Source organism: Papio anubis, chromosome 17, assembly GCF_008728515.1.
Source record: "Papio anubis isolate 15944 chromosome 17, Panubis1.0, whole genome shotgun sequence".
Lineage (NCBI taxonomy): Eukaryota > Metazoa > Chordata > Mammalia > Primates > Cercopithecidae > Papio > Papio anubis.
The window spans coordinates 28547760-28573694 of record NC_044992.1 but is presented as its reverse complement, the minus strand read 5'-3'; the positions used below and the strand labels follow the sequence as shown (position 1 = coordinate 28573694).

At 45.3% G+C, this 25935-nt stretch overlaps 2 protein-coding genes, 2 long non-coding RNA genes and 1 pseudogene across 12 annotated transcripts in view; 3 read left to right on the top strand and 2 right to left on the bottom strand.

The window, feature by feature from the left end:
- Positions 1–6816, top strand: part of CCL5 (C-C motif chemokine ligand 5) — a 9212-nt gene extending 2396 nt beyond the window's left edge. Inside the window, exon 3 of one of the 2 annotated variants that reach the window (XM_031657480.1) lies at positions 6026–6816. In XM_031657480.1, the coding sequence (XP_031513340.1) occupies positions 6026–6113 (88 nt within the window). In that variant the 3' untranslated portion in view covers positions 6114–6816. The remainder of the gene's footprint in view (positions 1–6025) is intronic. The other variant, XM_031657481.1, reaches the window with a different exon arrangement.
- LOC116271042 overlaps positions 1–10369 on the bottom strand; it is a 16755-nt gene extending 6386 nt beyond the window's left edge. Inside the window, exon 1 of the long non-coding RNA XR_004179395.1 lies at positions 9857–10369. This is a non-coding gene — a long non-coding RNA (uncharacterized LOC116271042). The remainder of the gene's footprint in view (positions 1–9856) is intronic.
- On the top strand, positions 10076–25935 carry HEATR9 (HEAT repeat containing 9). 8 transcript variants are annotated; one of them, XM_017950512.2, is made up of 15 exons: positions 10076–10303; positions 12471–12520; positions 13849–14030; positions 14350–14482; positions 14687–14743; positions 14935–14991; positions 15679–15736; positions 16113–16243; positions 22255–22437; positions 22799–22891; positions 23005–23124; positions 24077–24150; positions 24651–24702; positions 25135–25221; positions 25559–25935. In XM_017950512.2, exons 1-15 carry the CDS (start codon positions 10216–10218, stop codon positions 25820–25822), a joined length of 1629 nt encoding a protein of 542 aa, XP_017806001.1. In that variant the 5' UTR covers positions 10076–10215; the 3' UTR covers positions 25823–25935. The 8 variants fall into 8 exon arrangements, with proteins under 8 accessions (XP_017806001.1, XP_003912683.1, XP_017806003.1 ...); XM_003912634.4 differs by having other exon boundaries at positions 25475–25935; XM_017950514.2 differs by having other exon boundaries at positions 25135–25225; positions 25475–25935.
- Positions 16463–18259, top strand: LOC108582627 (annotated as a pseudogene).
- Positions 23641–25263, bottom strand: LOC108582630. The gene is made up of 2 exons (XR_001896326.2): positions 24637–25263; positions 23641–24182 (listed from the first exon to the last, which is right to left on the bottom strand). It is a non-coding gene; the product is annotated as an uncharacterized LOC108582630 (long non-coding RNA).

Here is a 25935-nt window from a genome sequence, read left to right as displayed (position 1 = left end):
GTCTCGATTTCCTGCCCTCGTGATCCACCCACCTTGGCCTCCCAAAGTGCTGGGATTACAGGTGTGAGCCACCGCGCCCAGCCTAGGACTCCAATCTTTACTGGTGTGGCCTTTACTTCAACATGGTCTGGAATGCTACTGTGTGGGGAAGATCAAGTCAGTCATCCCCTTCAGTGAAGAATCCTACAGTCCCCCATATTTCACACCCAATCAAATCCACCTAAACCTCAGAGGAACTAGGGAGGAGAGGTCAGAGGTCAGGGATCTATAATTGCAGTCAAATAATAAAAAAAAAAGCCATCCATCAAAGAAGAAATAAGGAAATAAGATTCACCTTTAAATATGCAAGCTAGTATATTTGGAAAAATATAATAAACCCTACTATATAGGAAATGCCTACTATGTGTCAAATGTCTTATGTGCATGATCTTTAAATTACACTTAGCTCTGACAAGTATGCATAATTCTCTCCATGTTTCAGGTATTAAAACTAAGATTCAGAGAGGTTTATTGACTTAGCCAAGGCTGCACAGTAAATGAAGGATGAAGCCCATCTCTAGAGCCTCCTCTTTCTGCTATAGCAAAGTCATTAGTGACAATTGCTTAAGAAATTTATGGCAGAGACTTCAAAAATGAAAATGGTGCAATCCTGGAGTTTCCTATATAACAGTGAAGTTTTTGTTTTTGTTTTTGTTTTGAGACAGAGTCTCACTCACTCTGTTGCCCAGGGTGTGATCTCAGCTCACTGTTGTGCAATGGTGTGATCTCAGCTCACTGCATCCTCTGCCTCCTGGGTTCAAGCAATTCTCCTGCCTCAGCCTCCCAGGTAGCTGAGATTACAGGCACACACCATCACGCCCAGCTAACTTTTGTAATTTTTGTGGAGATGGAGTTTCACCATGTTGGCCAGGCTGGTCTTGAACTTCTGAGCTCAAGTGATCTGTTCAGCCCGGCCTCCCAAAGTGCTGGGATTACAGGCGTGAACCACCGCGCCTGGCCAGGGTGAAGTTTTTTAATGCAAAAATTTTTATGACACTGTCAAAGTTAGAGGTATTCAAAGACAGACTTTGGGTCTGATGAATTTTTTGAAGTATAGTGGTAATATTTAACAACTACTAATTTTATTTCTGAAAACAAATATTTTTCAAAAGAAGAAAATCCTTCCCTGAGCACATACTATGGGCAGACACAGATTACTAAAGCCACTGTCCCAGCCCAACCTTATGGGGCTCATAGTCTAATAAGAGGGGCAAGACAGACACAGCAATGACTAGAGTACCCAGCAAAAAAACATGACAAGGGAAAGAGAGAAGAAACATATTCAGCTTCAGGGATTTACAGGTTTGCTGCAAATGGTGCTGTCTGAGGAGAGATTTGGCCCGGCAGAGAAAAGCCTAGGGAATGGGATATATCAGGAAGAGGGACTGTCCCCCAGGATTCTACTTTGGTTAATGTAGAGTCTCCATGTAGGAAAGCACAGAGTGTCAGGAAAATGCAGCAAAAGTGCTAGAGCTGTCTAGTGTAAAATGAGCTAGAACAGGGAAAGCTGAGAAAACAGGAGTCCAGTTTAGCGGCTACTGTTTTCCATGTGAGTAGCATTGGAACCTGAACAGTGCCTGAAGGAAAGGAGAAACAGGAGGTTTCAAAGACAGACACCTTTGAAACCTTCAAAGGTGGAATTTGCAAGCCCTAGCAGGTGATTTGAGGTCAAGAGCAAGGGAGAAACATGGGGGTTGAGGATGACACTGAGGTTTCCACCTCTGGCTGGAGAAATGTAGAACCATCTTAAGCCTTGTGGAAGAGCTGTTTAAAGAGGAAAGAGCTAAGGTGCCAGCAAGATAACCCTGTGGATATATCCAGTGGTGACGGTGAAATTAAGGGTTGGTAGCTGAGGAAATGGTGTTAGGGCTGAAAACATGACATTCTTTTGTAGGAAAAAGGGGTATCCCAACTTTAAAAAGGCAATGCAGCCTGCCTTGGTGAGTACTGGCTCTAGAGCTAGTTTGCTGTGTTAGAACTCCAGCTATGACACTTGCCGAGTGTAGGCCTTTCAATTAACCTCTTGGGACCCCAATTTCCTCCTCTACAAAATAGGGTAATAGAAGTACTTCCCCCACTGGGTGGGTCACAGTAAGATGAAAATGCTTACAATATGCTCTGGCACACAGTAGGTGCATAAATATTAGCTTATTATTATCATCATCATCTAAATGCATTATTGCATGCACAAAAGTAACAGGTGAAACTTAAGGAATGAATGCAATTCATTCATTCACTTACTCATTCAATAAAAATCCATTAAGCATCAACTGTGTGCCAGGCCCAGGGCCAGAGACTTAGGAAAAAACACAAAGAAGAGAAAAGGGCAGCAGCTTTGAGAACATCCGCTCTTAAGGGGCAGGCAGAAGGAGGAAGTCAGGCAAGCAGAGGGTGCTAAAAATGGAGGTAAGGAGGGAAGACTTGGCAAGGAGGGGCTGTTCTTCGGTATCACAATCTGCGGGGAGTTTGGGGGCAGGAAATGGAGGCCTGAGCTACCCTTACCTCAGGTATTGATTTCCTGGCTTTTTGATTTCCTAGTCACAGGTCAAGGATGCCAAAGAGAGAGTGATAGCAAGTCTGGCAGGATTTCCTGTATGACTCCTGGCTGAACAAGGGCATGGTCTGGGTGTGAAACTCTCACACCACCCTAAAAAAGAACACAAACTCTAGGAAGTATGAGAGGCCAGAATACTGCTTCCGCTCCCTTTCTTATCCCTGCACACTGGGGTGGGAGAAAAAGAGATGGTCAGGTGGCTCTGAATGAGACTGGGAAAAGGGAAACCCAAAGAGAAACCAAGAAATCCTCATTCTCACCAGACAATCTAAGGCTTCACTTTGTCTGAAAACATTTAGGCTCAAGAATGTGCAGGACACATCCAAAAATGGTTAAGATGGTAAATTTTATGTTATGAATATTTTACCACGATTTAAAAAAAAAATTCATGCTCTTAGGCACAGAATCAGGAGAACCACAAGAGCTTAGTGACTTTGACAGATACACCGATACATGCATATAGAAAGAATGAAAATATTAAACCAAAAAAATGAATAAGTGATGAAATATTTAAATAAGGTGGGTACCTAGCACATCAGAACATATTTGGGAATAATATTTCCATCTAGGGAATACATTTCTATTCTTTTAAATGTGATAGTAATCACAAAAGCAAAGGTGGAATTTCTGTGTTGTTTGAGACATATAATTCCTTTGTTATGCCATGTAATCATGTGGGTCAATAAGAGTTAAAAAATAAACTTCTAGCTGGGCACAGTGGCTCACGCCTGTGATCCCTATACTTTGGGAGGCTGACGTGGGTCGTCACCTGAAGTCAGGAGTTCAAGACCAGCCTGGTCAACAGGATGAAACCCTGTCTCTACTAAAAATACAAAAACATCAGCTGGGCATGGTGGTGCGCACCTGTAATCCCAGCTACTCAGGAGGCTGAGGCAGGAGAATCGCTTGAACCCGGGAGGCGAAGGTTGCAGCGAGCTGAGATTGTGCCACTGCACTCCAGCCTGGGCAATAAGAGCAAAACTCCATCTCAAAAATAAAAAATAAAATAAACTTCTGGCCAGGCATGGTGGCTTACCCCTGTAATACCAACGTTTTGGGAGATTGAGGTAGGAGGATGGCTTGAGCCCAGGAATTTGAGACCAGCCTGGGCAACATGGTGAGACCTTGTCTCTACAAAAATAATTTTTTTTTTTTTTTTTTGAGACGGAGTCTGGCTCTGTTGCCCAGGCTGGAGTGCAGTGGCCGGATCTCAGCTCACTGCAAGCTCTGCCTCCCGGGTTTACGCCATTCTCCTGCCTCAGCCTCCCGAGTAGCTGGGACCACAGGCGCCACCACCTCGCCCGGCTAGTTTTTTGTATTTTTTAGTAGAGACGGGGTTTCACCGTGCTCGCCAGGATGGTCTCGATCTCCTGACCTCGTGATCCGCCCGTCTCGGCCTCCCAAAGTGCTGGGATTACAGGACAAAAATAATTTTTAAAAAATTAACCAAATGTGATGGTGTACACCTGTGGTCCCAGCTACTCAGGAGGCTAAAGTGGGAGAATCACTTGAGCCCAGGAGGTTGAGGCTGCAGTGAGTTGTGTTTGTCACTACACTCCAGCCTGGGTGACAGTGAGACCCTGTCTCAAAAATATAAATAACTAAACAAACAAACGAACAAACAAACTTCTGGATGGCTGCACAGTAAATAGTTGAATTTCTTCCTATGAGAACCTCTAAAATAACATATCCAGTATTTGAACTTAAGTAAAATCAATGTTCAAATTTCAAATAATAATAATAATAATGTGCAGGAAAAATTCCTAAAGGAAAAGCCAAAATGGGAAAGGGTAACTAGGCAGGACTGACCCTAAAGTAACGTGTTAATTGGCAGCACTGCTAGCAAGGCCCAAGGTCTCCCACAGGTAGAATCAGTCTCCCAGCAGACAGGTGAGGCAGGCAGCTGGACTGACCCTCATGACCCCCAACTTTTCCAGCTTTATCATCAATGCCCATGGAGATAAGGCCTCTGATTCTCATAGGCCTCCACATTCTGGCTGGTTACTTGGTGGAAGTGCTTTGACATTGCCATTATCTCATGGCCCTCAACTCCCCTGAGCCACAATGTTTAGTACCAGGACTTTTAGTCTCATGTTGCTCTCATCCACCCTAAAGCAGAAGTTTCAGAGCATTCTAGTAACAACACATGAATGGTATTTTTCCAAACTTACTCATGCATATTATCCTTTGAGCTTCACAGTAATTGTGCAAATAATTATTTCTATCTACATTTCAGAGCTAAGCAAATAGACTCAGAGGCTTTAAGTGATTTGCCCAAAATGATCAAACTAATAAATGGTGAAATGAAGACTCAAGGTCATGCCCTTCTTTCATTCACCCACCCATGCACAGATGTATTCATTTGTTGAGTGTGCCAGGCACTGCATTGTCTAAAGCCAAATCAGATGTTCTTTCAAGAACTTCTTGGCCAGGCGCGGTGGCTCATGCCTGTAATCCCAGCATTTTGGGAGGCCGAGGCAGGTGGATCACGAGGTCAGGAGATCAAGACCATCCTGGCTAACATGGTGAAACCCTGTCTCTACTAAAAATACAAAAAATTAGCCCAGGCGTAGTGGCGGGCGCCTGTAGTCCCAACTGCTCAGGAGGCTGAGGCAGGAGAATGGCGTGAACCCGGGAGGTGGAGACTGCAGTGAGCCGAGATTGCGCCACTGCACTCCAGCCTGGATGACAGAGACTCCGTCTCAAAAAAAAAAAAAAGGCCGAGCACGGTGGCTCACACCTGTAATCCCAAAACTTTGGGAGGCCAAGGTGGGTGGATCACCTGAGGTTAGGAGTTTGAGACCATCCTGGTCAACATGGTAAAACCCCATCTCTACTAAAAATACAAAAATTAGCTGGGCATGGTGGTGGGCACCAGTAGTCCCAGTTACTTGGGAGGCTGAGGCAGGAGAATTGCTTGAACCCGGGAGGCGAAGGTTGAAGTGAGCCGAGATTGTGCCACTGCACTCCAGCCTGGGCAAGAGAGCAAGACTCCATCTCAAAAAAAAAAAAGAACTTCTCATCTCCCACTTATTCAGCCATGACTCAGTTTTGAGGGACACCTTATTCTCTTTCCATCTTAAGCACCCAGCACAGGGCCTGGAACAGAGGAAGTGCTGAGAAAAGGCTAGTGATTGGCAGGCTCAGCCCTGGGTTTTAAGGCTCCATATCCTCTTAGCTTTTCAGGCTACATATATTTGTGTGAAGGTGGTTAAAATGCACACAAATTTGTTTCTGGCTTGGAGCCCTTTGATCCAACAGAAGAGGAAATGTCCTCTCCTTAAAAGCCACAAATAAAATCTTATGGAGCTCCAAATATGCCCTACCCCAATACCATTATCATTTCCCTTTATACCTTAATCCACTTCATCCCCCAAACTGGCTGTCCCAGTACTGGGAAGGTCTCATCCTCCCTCTTCTCCTCTCCCACAGCTTTGTCACCCGAAAGAATCGCCAAGTGTGTGCCAACCCAGAGAAGAAATGGGTTCGGGAGTACATCAACTCTTTGGAGATGAGCTAGGATGGAGAGCCCTTGAACCTGAACTTACACAAATTCGCCTGTTTCTGCTTGCTCTTGTCCTAGCTTGGGAGGCTTCCCCTCACTATCCTACCCCACCCCCTCCTTGAAGGGCCCAGATTCTACCACACAGCAGCAGTTATAAAAACCTTCCCCAGGCTGGATGTGGTGGCGCACGCCTGTAATCCCAACACTTTGGGAGACCAAGGTGGGTGGATCACTTGAGGTCAGGAGTTTGAGACCAGCCTGGCCAACATGATGAAACCCCATCTCTACTAAAAATACAAAAATTAGCCTGGCATGGTGGTACATGCCTGTAATCCCAGCTACTCGGGAGGCTAAGGCAGGAAAATCGTTTGAACCCAGGAGGTGGAGGCTGCAGTGAGCTGAGATTGTGCCACTTCACTCCAGCCTGGGTGACAGAGTGAGACTCCGTCACAACAACAACAAAAAAAGAAGCCTCCCCATCTAAAGCCTAGAAGAGCTTCTGAGGCACTGCTTTGTCAAAAGGAAGTCTCTAGCTTCTGAGCTCTGAAGCCCCTTGGCTTTGCCAGGGCTCTGTGACCAGGAAGGAAGTCAACGTGCCTCTAGAGGCAAGGAGGGGAGGAACACTGAGCTCCTAAGCTTCCATCTTAACCCCTCACAGGAGCTTATCGGCAAACATGAAAAATCGGCTTTCCATTAAAGTTCTCAGTGCAACTATAAAGCTGACTCTTGGTTTGATTTCCTCCTGGGGAACTCTCCTTCCCCATGAGCATTGAGCACAGAGGGCTCCAGGGCTTGCAAACACCCGATATCCATCCTAGATTTGGATGACAGGGCTGAAAACAAAAGCTTTCTGAGAAGGGGGCATGGGTAGGCAGAGCAATTAAACTAATCAGTGACTTATCCACTCTGGAGGGGGAGGGGAGACAATAGTCACTACGTCCCCACCCCTGAGTCCCCGAGTTTATCTTACTGCCTGCCACAGCGTCACCCTGTTTCCTCAGACCTTGGTTGGCCCTTCCTCCCTGGCCTACCCTCCACCTTATCCCCAGTGGATTTCTTTAACACCACCCTTGCCCCTGGAATGGGATTCAATGGCAATTCCAAATGCCTCAGGTCTTTGAAATAAGGACAATGAGGTATTTTGTGGTTTTTCCACTAGTACACCAGCTCCTATAAGGTGGGGTATTCCAACTTTCCCAAGCTTGTCCCTTTATGTAAACATGTATTGACAATATATGTGGTCATAATAATAGTTAACATTAACTGAGCACTCACTATGTGACAGGGATTGGCTCAGCCCCTTACATTCATCATTCTTTTTCATCCTTAAAACCCTATAGGGTTAGGTACAGTTATTAGCCCTGTTTATAGTCAGGAAAACCCTTAGCAAGAGAGGGAAATGATTTGCCCAAAGCCCCACAGCTCAAAGAAGAATAAAGCAGCTGGGCCAGGCGCGGTGGCTCACGCCTGTAATCCCAGCACTTCGGGAGGCCGAGGCGGGCGTATCAAAAGGTCAGGAGATCGAGACCATCCTGGCCAACATGGTGAAACCCCGTCTCTACTAAAAATACAAAAAAAGTAGCTGGGCATAGTGGCAGGTGCCTGTAGTCCCAGCTACTCAGGAGACTGAGGCAGGAGAATGTCGTGAACCCGGGAGGCAGAGCTTACAGTGAGCTGAGATTCGGCCACTGCACTCCAGCCTGGGCAACAGAGCCAGACTCTGTCTCCAAAAAAAAAAAAAAGAAGAAGAAGAAGAAGAAGAAGAAAAATAAAGCAGTTGATAAAACTTTACAATTAAGTTTAAACCCATCAGGTCTAATGCCAAAATCCATGCTTTTTTTTCCCACCCTTAATTTGCAAAATTCCAAACGTATGGAAATTTGCAAGAATATACCACATACCCTTCATCTAGAGTCAAATATTGACATTTTACCACATTTGCTTTATCTGTGTGTGGGGGTAGGGTGTGGTCAGTATATACATTTTTTTCTGAACCACTTGAGAGTAAGTTGCAAATGTGATATCATGTCACTCTTAAAAGTGTCAGGCACATGCATACATCTGTAATAAACCTGCACATTGTGCACATGTACCCTAGAACTTAAAGTATAATTAAAAAATAAAAATAAAAATAAAAATAAATTTAAAAATTTTTAAAAAGTGTCAGGATGCGGTGAAACCCCGTCTCTACTAAAAATACAAACAATTAGCCAGGCGTGGTGGCAGGCGCCCATAGTCCCAGCTACTCGGGAGGCTGAGGCAGGAGAATGGCATGAACCTGGAAGGCAGAGCTTGCAGTGAGTTGAGATCTCGCCACTGCACTCCAGCCTGGGCGACAGAGAGAGACTCCGTCTCAAAAAAAAAAAAAAAAGAAAGAAAAAAGGTCGGGCGCGGTGGCTCACGCCTGTAATCCCAGCACTTTGGGAGGCCGAGGTGAGTGGATCATGAGGTCAGGAGATCGAGACCATCCTGGCTAACACAGTGAAACCCCGTCTCTACTAAAAATACAAAAAATTAGCCCGGTGTGATGGTGGGCGCCTGTAGTCCCAACTACTCGGGAGGCTGAGGCAGGAGAATGGCATGAACCCAGGAGGTGGAGCTTGCAGTGAGCTGAGATTGCCGCCACTGCACTCCAGCCTGGGCAATAGAGCAAGACTCCAACTCAAAAAAAGAAAAAAAAAAAAAGTGTCAGGATGTATCTACTAATAACAAGGACATTATATAAAACCACAACATGCGTACCATACTCAGGAAACTTAATAATGACACAATATACAGTCTATAATCGAATTCCTCATAGTCCAGTAAGGAAGACAGACCTGTGAGCAGATTATACATATGAAAAAGACTTAAAGTAAAGCAAAGTGTAAAAAAGCTGTGGTCACATTGTGGAGAGAGGGAATTCTATCACAGAGTCACGGCAGGGGGTGGGGAGCAGGAACCCTGAGGGAGAATAAAGACTTCAAAGATGAGAAAACATTTGAGTGGACTTTTTGAAAGATCTGAGAGACCGTTTAACAGGTTTAAAAGGAAAAGACTGACAGGTAGAGGGAACAGAATATGCAAAAGTAAGAGGTATAAAAAGCAGCTCCTTCATCAGGTCAAATAGCAAATGCATGCTGGGCTTAATACCTAGGTGAAGGGTTGAGAGGTGCAGCAAACCATCATGACACACATTTACCATGTATCTATGTAACAAACCTGCACTTTCTGCACATGTATCCTGGAACATAAAGTAAAATAAAATAAAATAAAAAAAGTTGAAAGAAAAGAAAAGAAAAAGGCAGCTCCTTACCACACAGATGAGTTCAGTCTTTTGCTGCCAAAGACAGGGAGAGGGTGTGTATAAAAGGGACTTTCCAGGGCCAGGCGCAGTGGCTCACGCCTGTAATCCCAGAATTTTAGGAGGCCAAGGCAGGCAGATCACCTGAGGTCAGAAGTTTGAGACCAGCCTGGCCAACATGGTGAAACCCCGTCTCTTCTAAAAATACAAAAATTAGCCCAGTGTGGTGGCATGCACCTGTTGTCCCAGCTATTTGGGAGGCTGAAGCAGGAGAATTGCTTGAACCTGGGAGGTAGAGACTGCAGTGAGCCAAGATCATGCCACTGCACTCCAGCCTGGGTGACAGAATGAGACTCCCTCTCCAAACAAACAAACAAACAAACAAACAAACAAATAAATAAAGGGACTTTCCCATCCCTGCCATTTTCACAATGACTAATCCTAAGAACAATTCCTGATCCTAACATGGGCTTACTTGAGCTTGACAGTTCACCAAATGGTTTGACTTTCTTCTCCAGTTTATGCCTCACCACAGGCCCTTTTGTTAAGCCAGACAGACATGACTTTCCTACTTGTCCAGTGAGGAAACTGAAACTCAGAAAATAAAGTGACTAGCTCAAATGCCACAGCTGGGGCTCAGAAGTGAAACCTGAGTGTTCTATTTACCAAAGTAACCTGGTTGCTTAGCACTTGGAAGCTTCTACCTCCAGAAGTCCAGACACCTCACCTGTACCTCTTGCACCACAGAGGAGAGGTCTCCTCCAGCTGTGTCCCCACTCCCCTAAAAGCCTTGTATTCCCTGCTGCAGGTTCCCTCTGGCTCCACCAGGAGAAGATGGCCTATGAAAAATCAACTGATATCTTTGATATCTCCAGGTCAATGTTCCTGTATCCATGGCTGGAATATCCAGACAGGACCAAAGGTGAGGCTGGGATGGACAGAAATGGAGCCCAGAGAAGGGGACTGAAAAAGAAATGCTACCTGCCTCTCACTCCCAGGCAAGGGTCTAGGTGAGTTCAGCAAACCCATGGGAAACATCAGGGCAGGCCCTTGGACACTTTGATGGCTCTGCACAGTCCTCAAGGTAAGTCTCAGGCTCCTCAGCAGGGCCTACAGGGCCCTCTAAGATGGGACACCTGTGTGTCTCCCCAGTTTCTGCTCCCACACCTGCACCCTGCTCTTTACCCTCAATTCTTGCACCTCCAAATCTTTGCATAGGGTGTTCCATGTCTAATGCTCTTCCCCCTTATCCACCTGGCTAGCTCCTGTTTGTATTGAAGACTCAGCTTGTGCAGTTCACTCTAGGAAACCTTCCCTTATCCTCCCAGCCAGGTTAGGTACCCCTCAAGAGTACCACCTGTGTCTACATCTATCTTCACATCTGTTTCCCTCTGTTAATCACTAAGAAACACTTCTGTCTCTCCAGCTAGAACAGTGGTCCTCAAAACGTGATCCCATGACCAGCAGTATCAGCATCTTGTTAGGAATGCAAATCCTCAGCTGGGCACGGTGGCTCACGTCTGTAATTCCAGCACTTTGGGAGGCCAAGGCAGGCGGATCACTTGAGACCAGGAATTTGAGACCAGCCTGGCCAACATGGTGAAACGCCATCTCAACTAAAAATACAAAAATCAGCTGGGCGTGGTGGCAGGTGCCTATAATTCCAGCTACTTGGGAGGCTGAGGTATGAGAACCATTTGAACCTGGGAGGCAGAGATTGACCTGAGCCAAGATTGTGCCACTACACTCCAGCGGCCCGGGCAAGAGAGCAAGACTCTGTCTCAATAAAAACAAAACAAAAAACACGAAATCCAAATTCTCAGACCCCACCCCTAATCTAGTGAATCAGATACTGTGGGTATGAGTCCCAGAAATCTGTGTTTTAACAAACTCTCCATGTGATTTTTTTTTTTTTTTTCTAATTGAAGGTTAGGGGGCAGTCTCACTTTGTTGCCCAGATTGGTCTCGAACTCCTGGGCTCAAGCAATCTGCCAGCTTTGGCCTCCCAAAGGGCTGGGATTACAGATGTGACGCACCATGCCCAGCCTCTCCAGGTAATTCTAATGCACAATCTAGTTTGAGACACTGAATGACCCCAGTGGTTTTCACCCTCAGCTGCACATTAGAATCTTCTGGGGAGCTTTCCAAAATGCCTAGGCCCCATCCCCACATAATTTGATTTGATTAATTTGATGAAGGACCTAGCCATGTTCAAAATTCCCACAAATATTCTAATATGCACAGCAATGCTGCTGCTCCGCAAACCACATATTGAGTTAGGAAGGTAGTAGGCTATGTGCCACTTAAAGGTAGGAATTATACCTTATCTCTCCGGTGCCTGGTGAAATATCTGGTAGTAGTAGTCACTAAATGCTGAATAAATAAATGCTCGAATGTATTTATTCTGTAACCCATCTTTGCAACTGCTCTCTTTTTTTTTTTTTTTTTGAGTCTTGCTGTTGCCCAGGCATGGCACGATTTCGGCTCCCTGCAACCTCCACCTCCCAGATTCAAGAGATTCTCCTGCCTCAGCCTCTCAAGTAGCTGGGACTATAGGCGTGCACCACCACCCCTGGCTAATGTTTTTCTTTTTCTTTTTTTGTTTTTTTTGAGACAGAGTCTCGCCCTGTCACCCAGGCTGGAGTGCAGTGGCACGATCTAGGCTCACTGCAAGCTCCGCCTCCCGGGTTCACGCCATTCTCCTGCCTCAGTCTCACAAGTAGCTGGGACTACAGGCGCCTGCCACCAAGCCCAGCTAATTTCTTTTTTGTATTTTTAGTGGAGATAGGGTTTCACCATGTTAGCCAGGATGGTCTCGATCTCCTGACCTCGTGATCTGCCCGTCTCAGCCTCCCAAAGTGCTGGGATTACAGGTGTGAGTCACCTTGCCCGGCTGACTAATTTTTTTTGTATTTTTAGTACAGATGGGGTTTCACCATGTTGACTAGGCTGGTCTCAAACCTCTGACCTCAGGTGATCTGCCCTTCCTGGCTTCCCAAAGTGCTGGGATTATAGGCAGGAGCCACCGCGCCCAGCCTGCAACTGCTATCTCATTTGAACCACACACATACTCTTATTCCTCTTGCCAGAACTCAGAAAAGCCATGGCTCCTGTTCATCTGCCTTTGTCCTGCTACCAGGTAAGACCCCTTACTTTTGCTATCCTGGGAGCTGTATCAAAGTTAGGAGGGGCAGCAAACTATCCCTTCCCGTTAAAGCCAGCTCATAGAACCCTGACATTCATCTCTGGCGCTCCCATTAACTCTGTGATCTTGAACAAGCCACTTTCCCCCTCAGAGCCTCAGGAGCTTCCTGTGTCACAGGTTAACACCTGACCACCTCCCTTTGTGGAGTTGTTATGAGACAAAGTCTATGAGGCCTTGGCTGTGCAGAAGGTGCTTACTAATGGAAGTCATTTTTATTAGTTAACACAGGGACAGTTAGCAACCCTCACAGTTTGGGTTGCCAGATGAAATATAGAATGACCAATTAAATTTGAATTTTGGATACACAACAAATGGTGTTTTAGTACAAATGTGCCCCGAATATTTCATTCATTACCTAAAATCCAAATTTAACTTGACATCCTAGTATTTTTTTGTTGTTGGGGAGGAGGGAGCTTTTTTTTTTTTCTTCCTAAATCTGCAACCCTACTCACTGTGAGTCAATGCTCCATTTTTTGAACTTATGCCAATCACTTGAGAACCTTTACTATGATCTTCTCAGCACAAAGTTGGGAACCACAGCTGAAGCCCCTCTCCCCTGTTGCCCAGATCTGTTGCAAAGAGTGAAAGAAAGGCTTAAGAAGAGACAGGGATGAATCCTAGCCAAATCTTCAGAGAAAGCCCCTGACCCACTCAAAATCCTCCATTACAGTGAGAGCTGTAGTTTCACAATTGTTTAAGTGATAGATTATTTTAAGAAAGTCTGTTTTCCTGCTAAACTGTTAAGTTCCATGAGGGCAAGGATAACTGCAGTCCTAGCACCCAGCACAGTACCTGGCACATAGTTGGTACTCAAATAAGTATCTGAATGAGCAACAGTCTGTCTTTTCCCCACCTTTATTCCACATCCTTCCCACACCTTGCCTTTTCATTTCCCTACCCAAATGCCATTTTCAAAGTGCTTTGAGACCCTCAACTAACCAAACTATGTGTTCAGATCAATTTACAGATCACCAGTGGCTTCACAATCTGGATCTCTTTTGATCTTTACAATAATCTTGGTAGGGACACAGAGCAAGGATTATTAGCTTTGTTTTACAGATAAGAAGACTGAGACCTTGCTAGGATGAAGTAACTTGCCCAAGTTATGCAATGGGTTAAGTTGTAGCTGTGACTCCAGCTCAGATGAGAGGCTAGAGGGCATCTGTCTCACCCTGCCCTTCCCTCTCTTTACCCCCTCCTCCCCATACCCCAAGTAAGGGCCTAGGGGACCCCTCTGACTGTTCTGCCACTTGCAAACCCAGATGCCAAAGGAAGAGTTTCCCCCAAGTCCAGAGTGCTGGAGGCAGCATCCGAGCAAGCCAAACTCAGTCCCGTACTGCTACTTCAATAAACCTGAGATCTACACGCACTGGCACGACCTGTATGATCAGCGAGAGGAACGGGAGGCTGAGAAGATGTTGAGGAAAACGAGAGATGACCATAGGTGTGTTTTGCTGGCCTCCATATTCTCCTCACTCTCCACATCTTCTAGGAAAGTAAGGAAGGGCAAGGAAGGGGTGGCCCAGGGAGTAAGGCAAGTCAGCCTACAGGTCCCAGAGAGGAGCTTAGGGCGGCTCGGCTCGGCTCAGCTCCACCTGGCTTGGCCAGCTCGGCTCGGCTCTGGTGGATATCACTGAGTCCTCATCTGTCTTCCTCTGGTCCCATTTCTGAGGTGGGCCGCAGCCCTGTGGCAGAGGTGAGGGTGCAACCTGAGGAGGGAAGGTACAAGGGGACCAAAGCTGCCTATGCAATTTCTCACACAGGTACATCAGAGAAGTACATCAAACCCACATCCAAATGTTCCATCTCCCCATGAGCAAGCTGACTATAAAATCTGAGATGCGATCTAGGCCCTTAGAGCCTACCTGGGACCCCCTGAAGTGGCAAAGATTAAGGGTCAGGACCATGTGGGAGAGGACGTGGGGGACTCCCTCCCTCTGGGTGCCCTTCCCTTGGGCTCACACCATCCTTCAGCCCTCAGTCCTTGCCTGAAAAACCGAGGGAGGGTAGGAAAAGGGATTGGATTGGATGAGCTCCCTTTAGTTTGAAATTCTGTATTTTTCTCTGTCTTCCTTTCCACTGGCTGCCTTGGATGGGCAGGAACTCACAAAAAGCCTGGAATCTCCCAGAGAGGATGAGCAATTCTATGCAGCACAGGTGAGAAAAGGCAAGGATACAGGGTGGTTACAGCCAGGAATTGGTCGAGCTGGAAAGTAAAAAGCTGCTTGATGTGATGGTGGTTGTGGGGATGGTATTCCAAGCACAAACTCCAGCTGTGTCCAGAGAATGGTAACTCCTGGGGATGGTGTCCAGGGTTCCTTCTCTTTCCTCCATCCCTCTTCCTGCAGGCTCTGGGATGCTTACGCATCAGTGACAAGTTTGTCATGAAGGCACTACAGCAGGTGGTGAGTCTGAGAACTGCTGGAGTTCAGGAAAGAAGGAAACAGGGTCTGAGATGTGTGGTACATGGGCATAGACAAGGCTCCTCAGGGTGCTAGGATGGCAGGTCAGATCCAGTAAGGACATAGCCACCACTGTGCAGCATGCCCCCATCTCATGTCCTTGGCCTCTTAGAAGAGCAGCTGGATCTAAAAGATGGGGAAGGAAGAATCTGAAGATCCCCCGGTCTAACCAAAAAGACATTATTGGACTGAAAAGCCAGGAAAGTCTGAAAACCAGAACAGAGTACATTCTCTGCCTTAACTGGAAACACCGCATATGTACACATCAGCTTACCACTGGGAACATGCATTCTTAATATCCATAATCTCATTTAACTCTTACAACAACACCAGGAATTAGTATCTGTATTTTTTTTAAAGAAAATGAAAGCTCTGAAAGACCAAGGGTCTTGCCCAAGGCCAAGTGGCTACTAGATACCAGATAGAGATTTGAACAAACATCTAACTCCCAACTGCATTGTTCCTTCCATTGAACCATTTTGCCTGTATTCTGTATTTGAGAATAGATAGGTCACTTTCTAGGCTTCAGTTTCCTCTTTTGTAAAATGAGAAGTTAAGCTGAGACAATCCCTAAAGCTCTGACATTCCATCACCTTATTATATGTTCCTACCACCTGCCTCTTAAATTAGGCCCAAACTGGTCCAGAGAAAGTACAGTACGAGGCCTACCGAACCCTGGCCATCCTGGGTAAGTATGTCATCTTCCTTGGTGGGGAGTTGAGAAAGTGTAACCACTTTCTCCTTTGGGTAAGGACAAATGGGTGAGGAGCATACACCTACTCCAACCTAGCATTTGGCAAGGCCTGAGAACTATCCCAGTTATGTCGAACCAAGAGAGGAAGGTGGGGTGAAAAGGGAAAAGAGATTAGAGAGAGGGAGAGGGAGGGCGCTTGGAATTGTGTTCATGTTCAGTCAGCTGCCCTGGTATCCTGGGAGGATGGGCAACACCGTGGTACCTAGGACTTGGAACTTAGGTCTCAATAGCAAAGTGGAGTTCAATAGGTCCTTGCAGAGAAGGGCAGTACCAGAGGCTCTGCCCTGACTTGAGGCCCCTCCCTGTCCAGGTTGCCTAAATAAGCATGTGATCCGGGCTCTCATCAAACAGCTGAAGGAGAAAAATGAGGGTCAAAGGATGGAGACTTTGACGGGGCTACGAATGGCTCTTAACTCCTGGGCTGCTGTCTCTAAAGACAAGGTGATTGGGAGGACAGTCAACTAGGGGCAAAGCTGGACAAGGTAACTGATAGGTTTAGCTGGGGGTTGGGTGAGGAAGAAGTTAACCTAGCACAGCTTTGATAGAGGAAGACACTGTCCTTGAGGAGTTCCCTCGGAAGTTGAATAGAAGCATATGGCTTGGCCATTTACTAGTCCATTTCTGAAAAGCCAAATTTCAGAGCTGCAGTTTGTATTTAAAATGGAGAATGGAGACAGTACAGATGGTTCCAGATTTAGATGGTTTAACTTACGATTTTTTGACTTTACAACAGTGCAAAAACAACACATATTCAGTACACTCCTTAACTTACCATGAGCATGACATTACAACCTGATAAACTCATCCATGGGATGTCATTGGAAATAGAGGAGCATCTGTAATTGCCTGATAGTACTGTTGAGAGGACTAAATGAGATAATGTATGTAAAACACCTAGTACAATGCCTATGCTCTTTCAGTGGTAACCATCATTATCATTATCATCTCTAAAATAACTTATTAAGGTAAAACCTGTCAAGAAGACACGGGGCCCAAGAGAGTCCTCAGACCCTACTGGTTTTTTCTCCTTTAGTGTTCTCTTACTTTGACCCCATCATTGCTCTATGTAAAAGAGAATCCATCATTCATCCATTTATTCAGCAAATATAAAATAAACAGCTATCATGTGCCGGGCACTGTCCTAGGCCCTTGGGATATAGCAGTGAACCAGACAGGCAAAGATATCTGTCCTTATGGAGGAGGTTACCCTCTAATGGGGGAGACCCATCATAACCAATAAATTTATTTTTAGAAAATTAGGCTGGGAATGGTGGCTGACGCCTGTAATCCCAGCACGTTGGAAGGCTGAGGCGGGTGGATCACTTCAGGTCAGGAGTTTAAGACCAGCCTGACCAACATGGTGAGACCCTGTCTCCACTAAAAATCAAAAAAAAAAAAAAAAAAAAAAAAAAGAAAAACTTAGCCAGGCATGGTGACACACACCTGTAATCCCAGCTACTTGGAAGGCTGAGGCAGAATTGCTTGAACACAGGAGGCAGAGTTTGTAGTGAGCCAAGATTGCACCATTGCACTCCAGCCTGGGCAATTAGAGCAAAACTCCATTTCAAAAAAAAAAAGAAAAAGAAAATTATGTAGTATGTTAGAGGTGACAGGTACAATGGAAACAATTACATAGCAGGGTAAGTAAGAGTGATCAAGGAGTGACAAGTGGGAGTAGGGATGGGTTGCAATGTTAAATATAGTAGACAGGGAAGGCCTCATTTAGAAGGTGCATTTGAGCAAGGACATAAAGAAAGTGAGTGGGTTAGCCTTACAGATATCTGAGAGAAGACATTCCAGGCAGAAGGACCAATGCAAAGGGAGGAGTATATTTGGCATGGTTAAGAAAGCAAGAGGGCTTTCAAGCATGGCGTTTGGTTGGTGAGGACCTACACAGGTTCAACAAGGGTATCAAGAAGTGTTACTTCTCTTCGGGGCCCACCTACCTCAAGCCACGACATGATGTTTGTCCGCAATGATTGCAAAGTGTTCAGATTTTGTAAATCTAAATGTCATAAAAACTATAAAAAGAAGCGCAATCCTCACAAAGTTAGGTGGACCAAAGCATTCCGGAAAGAGCTTACAGTGGATAATTCATTTGAATTTTAAAAACATAGAAATGAACCTATCAAATGCTAGCAAGAGCGATGGAATAAAACTATTGATGCAATGAAGAGAGTTGAAGAGATCAAACAGAAATGCCACGTTAAATTTATAATGAACAGATTGAAGAAAAATAAAGAGCTACAGAAAGTTCAGGATATCAAAGAAGTCAAGCAAAACATCCATCTTATCCGAGCCCCTCTTGCAGGCAAAGCGAAGCAGTTGGAAGAGAAAACGGTACAGCAGTTACAAGAGGATGTGGACAAGAGGATGCTTCTTAAAAATCTCTGTAACCATTTCTTTTATGTACATTTGAAAATGCCCTTTGAAGACTTCGAACTGCTAAATTATTAGTTTATTTTTTACATAAGGTCACTTAAATGAAAAGTGATTAAAATATATCTTTCCTACATTGCCATCTACAAAACATCAGGTATTATGAATGTTAGATTTCATGTCAGTGTTAAATCTTCACTAATAGATTTATGTAAATCATGAAAATTCTACTTATAACTACAGAAGTGAATTGTGGACGTAAAACGGTTATGCCATTTGGATAATGACATTAGGCAGCATATAATAACTAATGGCTAAAATCCATGGCTAGTGATATATAAAACAAAATATTCTTTGCAGTAAAATATTCTCTTTATTAATGTTACAGAAGGAGGAACACATCAAGGAACTAACAATCTGTATGACACTGTCAAATATTATTTTGATTTTAATATTTCCTATTTTGGTTTATTTGCATCTTAGAAGAGCATAATGACATTGTTTGATGAAGCCTAATTATGCTGGACTGCTTTGACCTGGTTTAACCCTTCTGATAGGTAGTTGTGGATGTTGGGGATGAGAACTGAATAATCTTTGCCTGGAGTGACACTACACTCTAGAGTTTCCACTTTGGAGAATATTCAGTTCTAACTTGTGATTCCCGGTAGAACAAACTTTATTTTTCTAGCCTACCAATGATCTAGAAGCAGAGGAATCCCAGTGCCTTTTAAAAGTTGTTATGTGGTTTTCTTTTAAAAAGCTCGTTTTTGGAAAGTAGAATTTATGGGTACAACATCTGCTCATTATTTGCACATAAAACCATTTAAAAAGTAAAAAAAAAAAAAAAAAAAGGCAAGAGGGCCAGTGTGGTTAACGTGAAGTAAGAATACAGCAATAAGAAATGAGGTCAAGTTAAAGAAGTTAATAGGAGACTAAGTCATATGTGGCCTTCTGGGCTGTTTTAAGTACTTGGGCTTTTACTCTGAGTGAAATAGGGAGCCAGCTGGGTGCAGTGGCTCACCCCTATAATCCCAGCACTCTGGGAGGCCGAGGTGGGTGGATCACAAGGTCAGGAGATCAAGACCATCCTGGTCAACATGGTGAAACCCCATCTCTACTAAAATACAAAAAAACAAAAGAAAAACTAGCCGAGCATAGTGGCGCATGTCTGTAATCCCAGCTACTTGGGAGGCTGAGGCAGGGGAATCGTTTGAATCCAGGAGGTGGAGGTTGCAGTGAACCAAGATCATGCCACTGTACTCCAGCCTGGCGACAGAGCAAGACTCTGTCTCAAAAAAAAAAAAAAAAAAAAGAAATAGGGAGCCATTAGAAATTTTGAGCAGAGGAATAACATGATGTAACTTACATTTCAAAAGGTTCACTCTGACTTATATGCTGCAAAAAGACTGGGGGTTAGGAGCCAAAAGTGTAAGCAGGGAGATCAATTAGGAGCTACTGAAATAATCCTGACGAGATGTGATAATGGCTTGGACCATGGGGATCCCAGTGGAGTTGGTAAGAAGTGATTTAATTCTGGATATATATAATTTTGGGAGTTTTTGAGATGAGGTTTCGCTCTTGTTGCCCAGGCTGGAGTGCTCTCCATCTCAGCTCACTGCAACCTCTGCCTCCTGGGTTCAAGCGATTCTCCTGCCTCAGCCTCCCGAGTAGCTGGGATTACAGGCATGCACCACCACACCTGGCTAATTTTGTATTTTTAGTAGAGATGGGGTTTCTCCATGTTGGTCAGGCTGGTCTTGAACTCTCGACCTCAGGTGATCTGCCCGCCTCAGCCTCCCAAAGTGCTGGGATTACAGGCTTGAGCCATTGCACCTGGCCTCAAATGCTGGATATATTTTGAAAGCAAAACTCTTGACAGGTTGAATGAGTTGTAAAAGACAATGAGGAAACAAGGATGAAACCAAGATTTTTGGCCTAGCAACTGAAAAGATGAAGTTATTATCAACTAAGGTTGAGAAAGCTGTAGAAGAGGTTTGGAGTTTGCATCAGAAATCTAGTTTTAGATAAGTTATGTCTGAAACATCTACCAGAACTCCAAGGGAAGTGGTAAGTAAATGGTTAGATATACAATCTGGAGTTTAGGAGAGAAGTCTGAACTAGGGAAGGAAATCTGGGAGTTGTCAGCATATGATGTCACTACACTAGATGAGATCACTGAGCTTTGGGGCACCCCAATATTAGGAGGTCAGGGAGAAGGGAAGGAACAAGTAAATACTGAGGAGTGGCCAATAGGGTAGGAAGACAACCAAGAGTGTGGTGTTCTGAAAATCAAGTGAAGAACATACATCCAGGAGAGAAGAGAAATCAAACATATCAAGTCATGTAAGGACTGAGAACTCATATGTGGATTTAACAATGTGGGAATCATTGATTATCTTTCTTTTTGAGACGGGTCACTCTGTCACCCAGGCTCAACTGCGCCCGGCTGAATCATTGATTATCTTAATAGAGCCATTTTGGTGGAGTAGTGGAGGTGAAAGCCTGATTTGAGTGGGTTTAAGAGAGATTGGGAAGAAAGAAGTTAGGGACAGAAAATATGGACAACTTTCCAAGTTTTGCTAGAAAGGTAGTAGTTGGCACAGAAGTAGAGTCAAGAAAAAAGAAAACAGCATGTTTCCACACTGAGGAGTAATGATCCCGTTGTTAGAAAAATAAGGACTTTGGGCTGGGCGCGGTGGCTCGCCCCTGTAATCCCAGCACTTTGGGAGGCAGAGAGGGTCAGATCACGAGGTCAGGAGATCGAGACCATCCTGGCTAACTCGGTGAAACTCCGTCTCTACTAAAAATACAAAAACAAAAAAATTAGCTCAGCGTGGTGGTGGGTGCCTGACGTCCCAGCTACTTGGGAGGCTGAGGCAGGAAAATGGCATGAACCTGGGAGGTGGAGCTTGCAGTGAGCCAAGATCGTGCCACTGCACTCCAGCCTGGGCAACAGAGCAAGACTCCATCTCAAAAAATAAAAATAAAAATAAATAAGGACTTTGAAGAGAGTGTGAAAAATAACAATGTTCTTAAACAATGTCCTTAAACAGCTGAGAAGAGATAAAGTCTGACACAAGTGGAGACTGGGCTTAGATAGATGGTTATAGTCCATAGTTAACAAGTAGAAAGGATGGGCATATGGGTGCAAGTATTGGAAGTTGGACAGAAGTGGTCATAGGAGTCTATGGAACTTCCTTTCTATTGCTTTTATTTTCTCAGTGAAGTAGAAAGCAAGGTCATTAGCCAAGAATAAGAATAGAGGAAGAAGTGTTCCAGAAACGATGTGAATTAGAAGAGTGAGAAAGAGAACTGCCCAGGGAAAAACAGTATGATTACCAGGCAGCATTAAGGGTCTATATGAGGTCTGTAGTTCACACATTTTAATAAGATCATTCACTGCCACAGTGTTTTTCTCCAGGAAGTAGTGGCACAAAGTGGAGAGTTGGATTTAGCCAGGATTGTAGTTCTGTCCAGGGAGTAGAATGAAGCAAGAGTGGGCAAAGAAGTTGAGGGTGAGGAAGGGGAGTGATTACAGCAGGATCATGGAATTTAAGCTGGGTCAAGAGGGGTGGAGGTGTGGAGGAATGCAAAGGTGGCAGGCTCAATGGATTATTAGTCCCTTGTGGAATCAAACAATTGTTGGCCGCAGGAACTGGAAAAAGAGGTGATGGTCAGAGTGGGATCCATGAAATGGAGATTATGGAGAAGCTGCATTTGTGGGTAATGATCAGGTCTCTCAGTGGGATGGCTGAGGCAGAGAAGAGAACAAGGATATTGGAGGAGAGGTATGGGATCACTCACATGTACATTTTTTTAAATGACAGGAATTAACACAGAAGATGTGTTGAAGAGAGTAACAGTGATCCATCCATGAGATAGTTATAGAGAAATGAGATCTGACCTAGGAGCAAGTAGGTGACAGCAAGAATAAGTTAATTGGGTGAAATAATCTGATGCACAAGATTCATTTTAGGGAGGAAGGTGAATATAGTCTGGAAGCATAAAGTACAAAGCCTGGCTAAATACATAGCCCCTCCCCCTACCCATTTTGTGTCCTGTCTCCCTCACAGAGGACTCAAGTCGGGGATGAGGGCAAGCTGGTGCCTGTACTACAGACACTGATCAAGAAGTCGTCCAGTGAAGCATCTCTGGAGGCAGCCCTGTGCCTGGGTTTCCTGAGGCCTCGTAGCAACATGGTCCAAGAGTTCTTGTTGCAGTGCCTGTGCCAAGGACTCAAGACCCAGCGGATGAAGGTGTGAGGGGCGGGAGGCTGGGATACCTGGGGAAACAGAAGCTGCTGCTGAATTGTGTGTGGTCTGGATCCTGCCATCCTAGTGGTGGAGCACTGCAGTATCCTCTGCATGCTTACAACTATGTCCATGTATAAGTATGGGTTCATATGGACATATAAGTGTACATGTGTCTGTGTATATTTGATAGGTATGGGTGTTCATTTATGTATATGTACACATGAACTTCTGTTCTCAAGAGGCCAAGAGGCAGGAAAAAGGACCTTAGCTGTTCCTCACCAGTTCTAGGCTCAGACCTCAAGTCCACCTGGCCACACAGATGCCTATAGGCCCTGTACACCCTGCCCTACCCTGCCCTTCATAGGCACTTAGGATGCTGGTCAAGGTGATGCATGTGCACTCAGCCCCAGTCATCAGGGCCGTCCTAGACCAGCTGTGTTCTTCCAGTGTCCTTGAGGTAAGCTCTGGACTGCCTGTACCCTTCCTTTCCTGGCACTAGGATAGGGTTAGGGGATGAAGAAGGGAATCCATCTTTCACACCTCCCCGCTAACCCTCACCCCCGACCTCAGGACCGCTTTGAAGCCACCCAAATGCTCAAGACCATTGGGCTGGAACAGATCCAGGCACAGGGGCTAGAGGAACTCACATTTAACCTGCTCAGGAGGAAGACACATAATGAACCCTTCCTCGTAAGTGAGACCAAAGCTCCCAAGCCCAGAGACACCCAAACCTTTCTCTTTTCCCTTTTCTGGAGACCTCCCCTGGCTTCCCCCAAAGTATCACATTCATCCTGACCTACTCCTGTTCAACTAATGCAGTTCATGTTTTCATATCACCTTGCCTTTGCTCAGGCAGTTCTCTCAGGTTAAAATGATCTGAGTCATCCTTCCTTCTATAAGGTAAAAAACTGTCTCATACTATTCACTCGCACCAGTAAGTAACCCCTCTCCCCTTCTGCCTACTAAAAATACTGTATGGCTCCTTCAAGACCAATCCCAACAATACCTCCTATGGGAAGCTTTCCCAAATCACCAACCAGCATTAATCCTACCTTCCTCTATGTTCCCTTGCTTTTGTATTTACTATAGCTTGTTATAAAACTAGGTGTTATATTTCTAAAGACATTTTTTAAAAATATAAATCAGATTGTGCCTTCTCTGCATAAGACTTTCTATTGGCTCCCAATGCCCTGTGGGTGGCTTATGTTGCTTCCACAGCTCAAGCCTGCTTGCCTCTCTAGCTTCACCTCTCATCATTCTCCCCACCAGAACGACGCACCAACTATGCTTACAACAACCATGTCCTGATTTATACCTGTTGTCCCAGGGTAATTAGAGCACTCAGAGTGCTTGGAAGAGTCCATTTGGTCACCTCTCTGAGCTGAACTATTTTCAGCTCCCCATCCTCTCTGCACCTTCTCCTGCCTCCAGATTTTTGAATATGCTCTCCCCTCTGCTCCTAAAATCTGACCAACCCCAACCATCTGCCTGGTTAATTCCTACTCACCTTCCAAGTTTCATTCAGCTCAGGTATCACCTCTTCCAGGAAGTCTTCCTGGTACCCCAGACTGAGTTAGGAGACCCTCCTATGTGTACCCTATGCATTCCCTCTGTCTGTTGACTCATTTTGATCCCTCTGCAGGCTGTGAGGCAGGCTGTGGCTCAAACTGTGGAAGAACTCAAGTTGAAGCCTATGATGATGAACTTGGTGGAGGCGTGAGTGGTCTGGGAGCTGCCAGGGCCAAATCCTAGGTGTGGGAAGGGGGCAGAGGGTCAGTGAGAGGGTCAGTGGGAAGCGGGCAGAGGGTCAGTGAGAGCTGAGAACCTGCAGTGCAGCAGGTCCTGAGCTCTCCCTTTCCTGTGCCCCTAACCAAGTAACTCTTTGACCCCTGAGCTTTTGTTCATCTGTAAAGAGAGAGTAATAATACCTACTAAGGTTAGGTATAGGTTGCTATAAAGCTGAAAATATGACACGAAAAGAACTTCTAAAAGAAAAGTTCTGGACAGTCCTGATCACCATTCAGTGCCTTCTGGCAAACTGTGGTGCCTCTTTTTCCTCTCCCAGCCCCTTTTCTGATCCAAGAAACAAGAGAAGGAAATGAATGAAATTAGCATCACTTTGCCTAATTGACTCTGGACCTAAAAAGCAACCAGCCTCCCTTCCACTTCCCCTACTCCTTAATTCAACTATAACATACTCACTCCCTTCTACACAGACAACTGATGAACCCAGATGCCACTGCACGCCAGGAAGCAGTCATCTCTTTGGTAAGGTGGGCTCTGCTTCTCTGACCCAATTCCTGTGTTGATGGCAGGCGGAGTAGGCGATTGAGCAGAGTCACTGAGGGGAATAAAGGCCTGTAAATTTTGGGGAAGTTGTTTATTTTAGAATTCCAGCCCTACCGAGAGTTAAGATAACCTTTTCTTCAGGGTTGGGGGTGGGTGGGCTAAGGGACAGAAGATTGATATGAGGGGTGTTGCTTAGATGCTGCTGAAATTGTCTTGACTCCTCCTAGCAAATATGGGCATTAAAGTCCCATGTAGTGGTCCCAAATGGCAAGGAAAGGAGTATCTCAGCTGGGAAACCCTATCTCCCCGCTCTCTATGCTGCAGAGTCTCACAAAGGGGCTAGAATGGGAAAGAGTGTAAGGCATCTTCCTGGGGCTGGCTACGTAGGCACTCTCACTCTGCTTCTACCAGGGTGTCCTGGGGATCCGCAGCCCACAAGTGTTCCACTTGCTCCTGGATTTACTAGATGCAGAAAACCACCAGGCTGTGAAGAAGAGTGTAAGTAAGGCATTCCTGCCCACCTTTTCCTCTTCTCTATCCCTCCTCCAAGCTTCTTCCGCCTATCTCACCACCATTTGCTCCTTGTCAGGAGGAGAGGGTCATGAGCCCTTAGACACTGTCCCTTGACCTTGTTCCTTGGGGCCACAGTGCCCTGTGGCTAGAATTCCCCCTTCCTTTGGGTGTCCCCTCTCTGGAGTCTCCTAGCCTGAACCCAAAGTGAGCCAGCACTAGGATCTTTGTTTCAACGCAGCTACAAGAAACATTAATCCTTTGTGCCTCAATTGATCCCTGGATCCAAAACAAGCTGAAAAACAAGGTTCTCTTTGTATACGAGGCACCTAAGACCAATGTGAAGGCAGAGCCCACAAGGTTCCGGAAAGAGCCTGAGAACCCAGAAGAGTTAACTATTCAAGACTTTCGACTTGCAAAGCTGAACCCCTTGTTTACTGCAAAGTCCATCACCAAAGTAGGCCAAAAGAAAACACCTGCTTTCCCACCGTACTGCTCGAAACCACGAAAACATAGGCCACAGGCCATAGGGCCCTGGCAGCCAAGGATCAAGAAACAGCTCCGGGTCCTTGCTGAAATTGCCAAATAAGTCAGTTCTTTGGGTCTACTCCCTGACTCCCTCCCTAAAGATGCTTCTCAGGCTCCCCTGAGAAAACAATCTATACTTACCTTCCATGAATAAACAAGTGTCACTCTACCTAC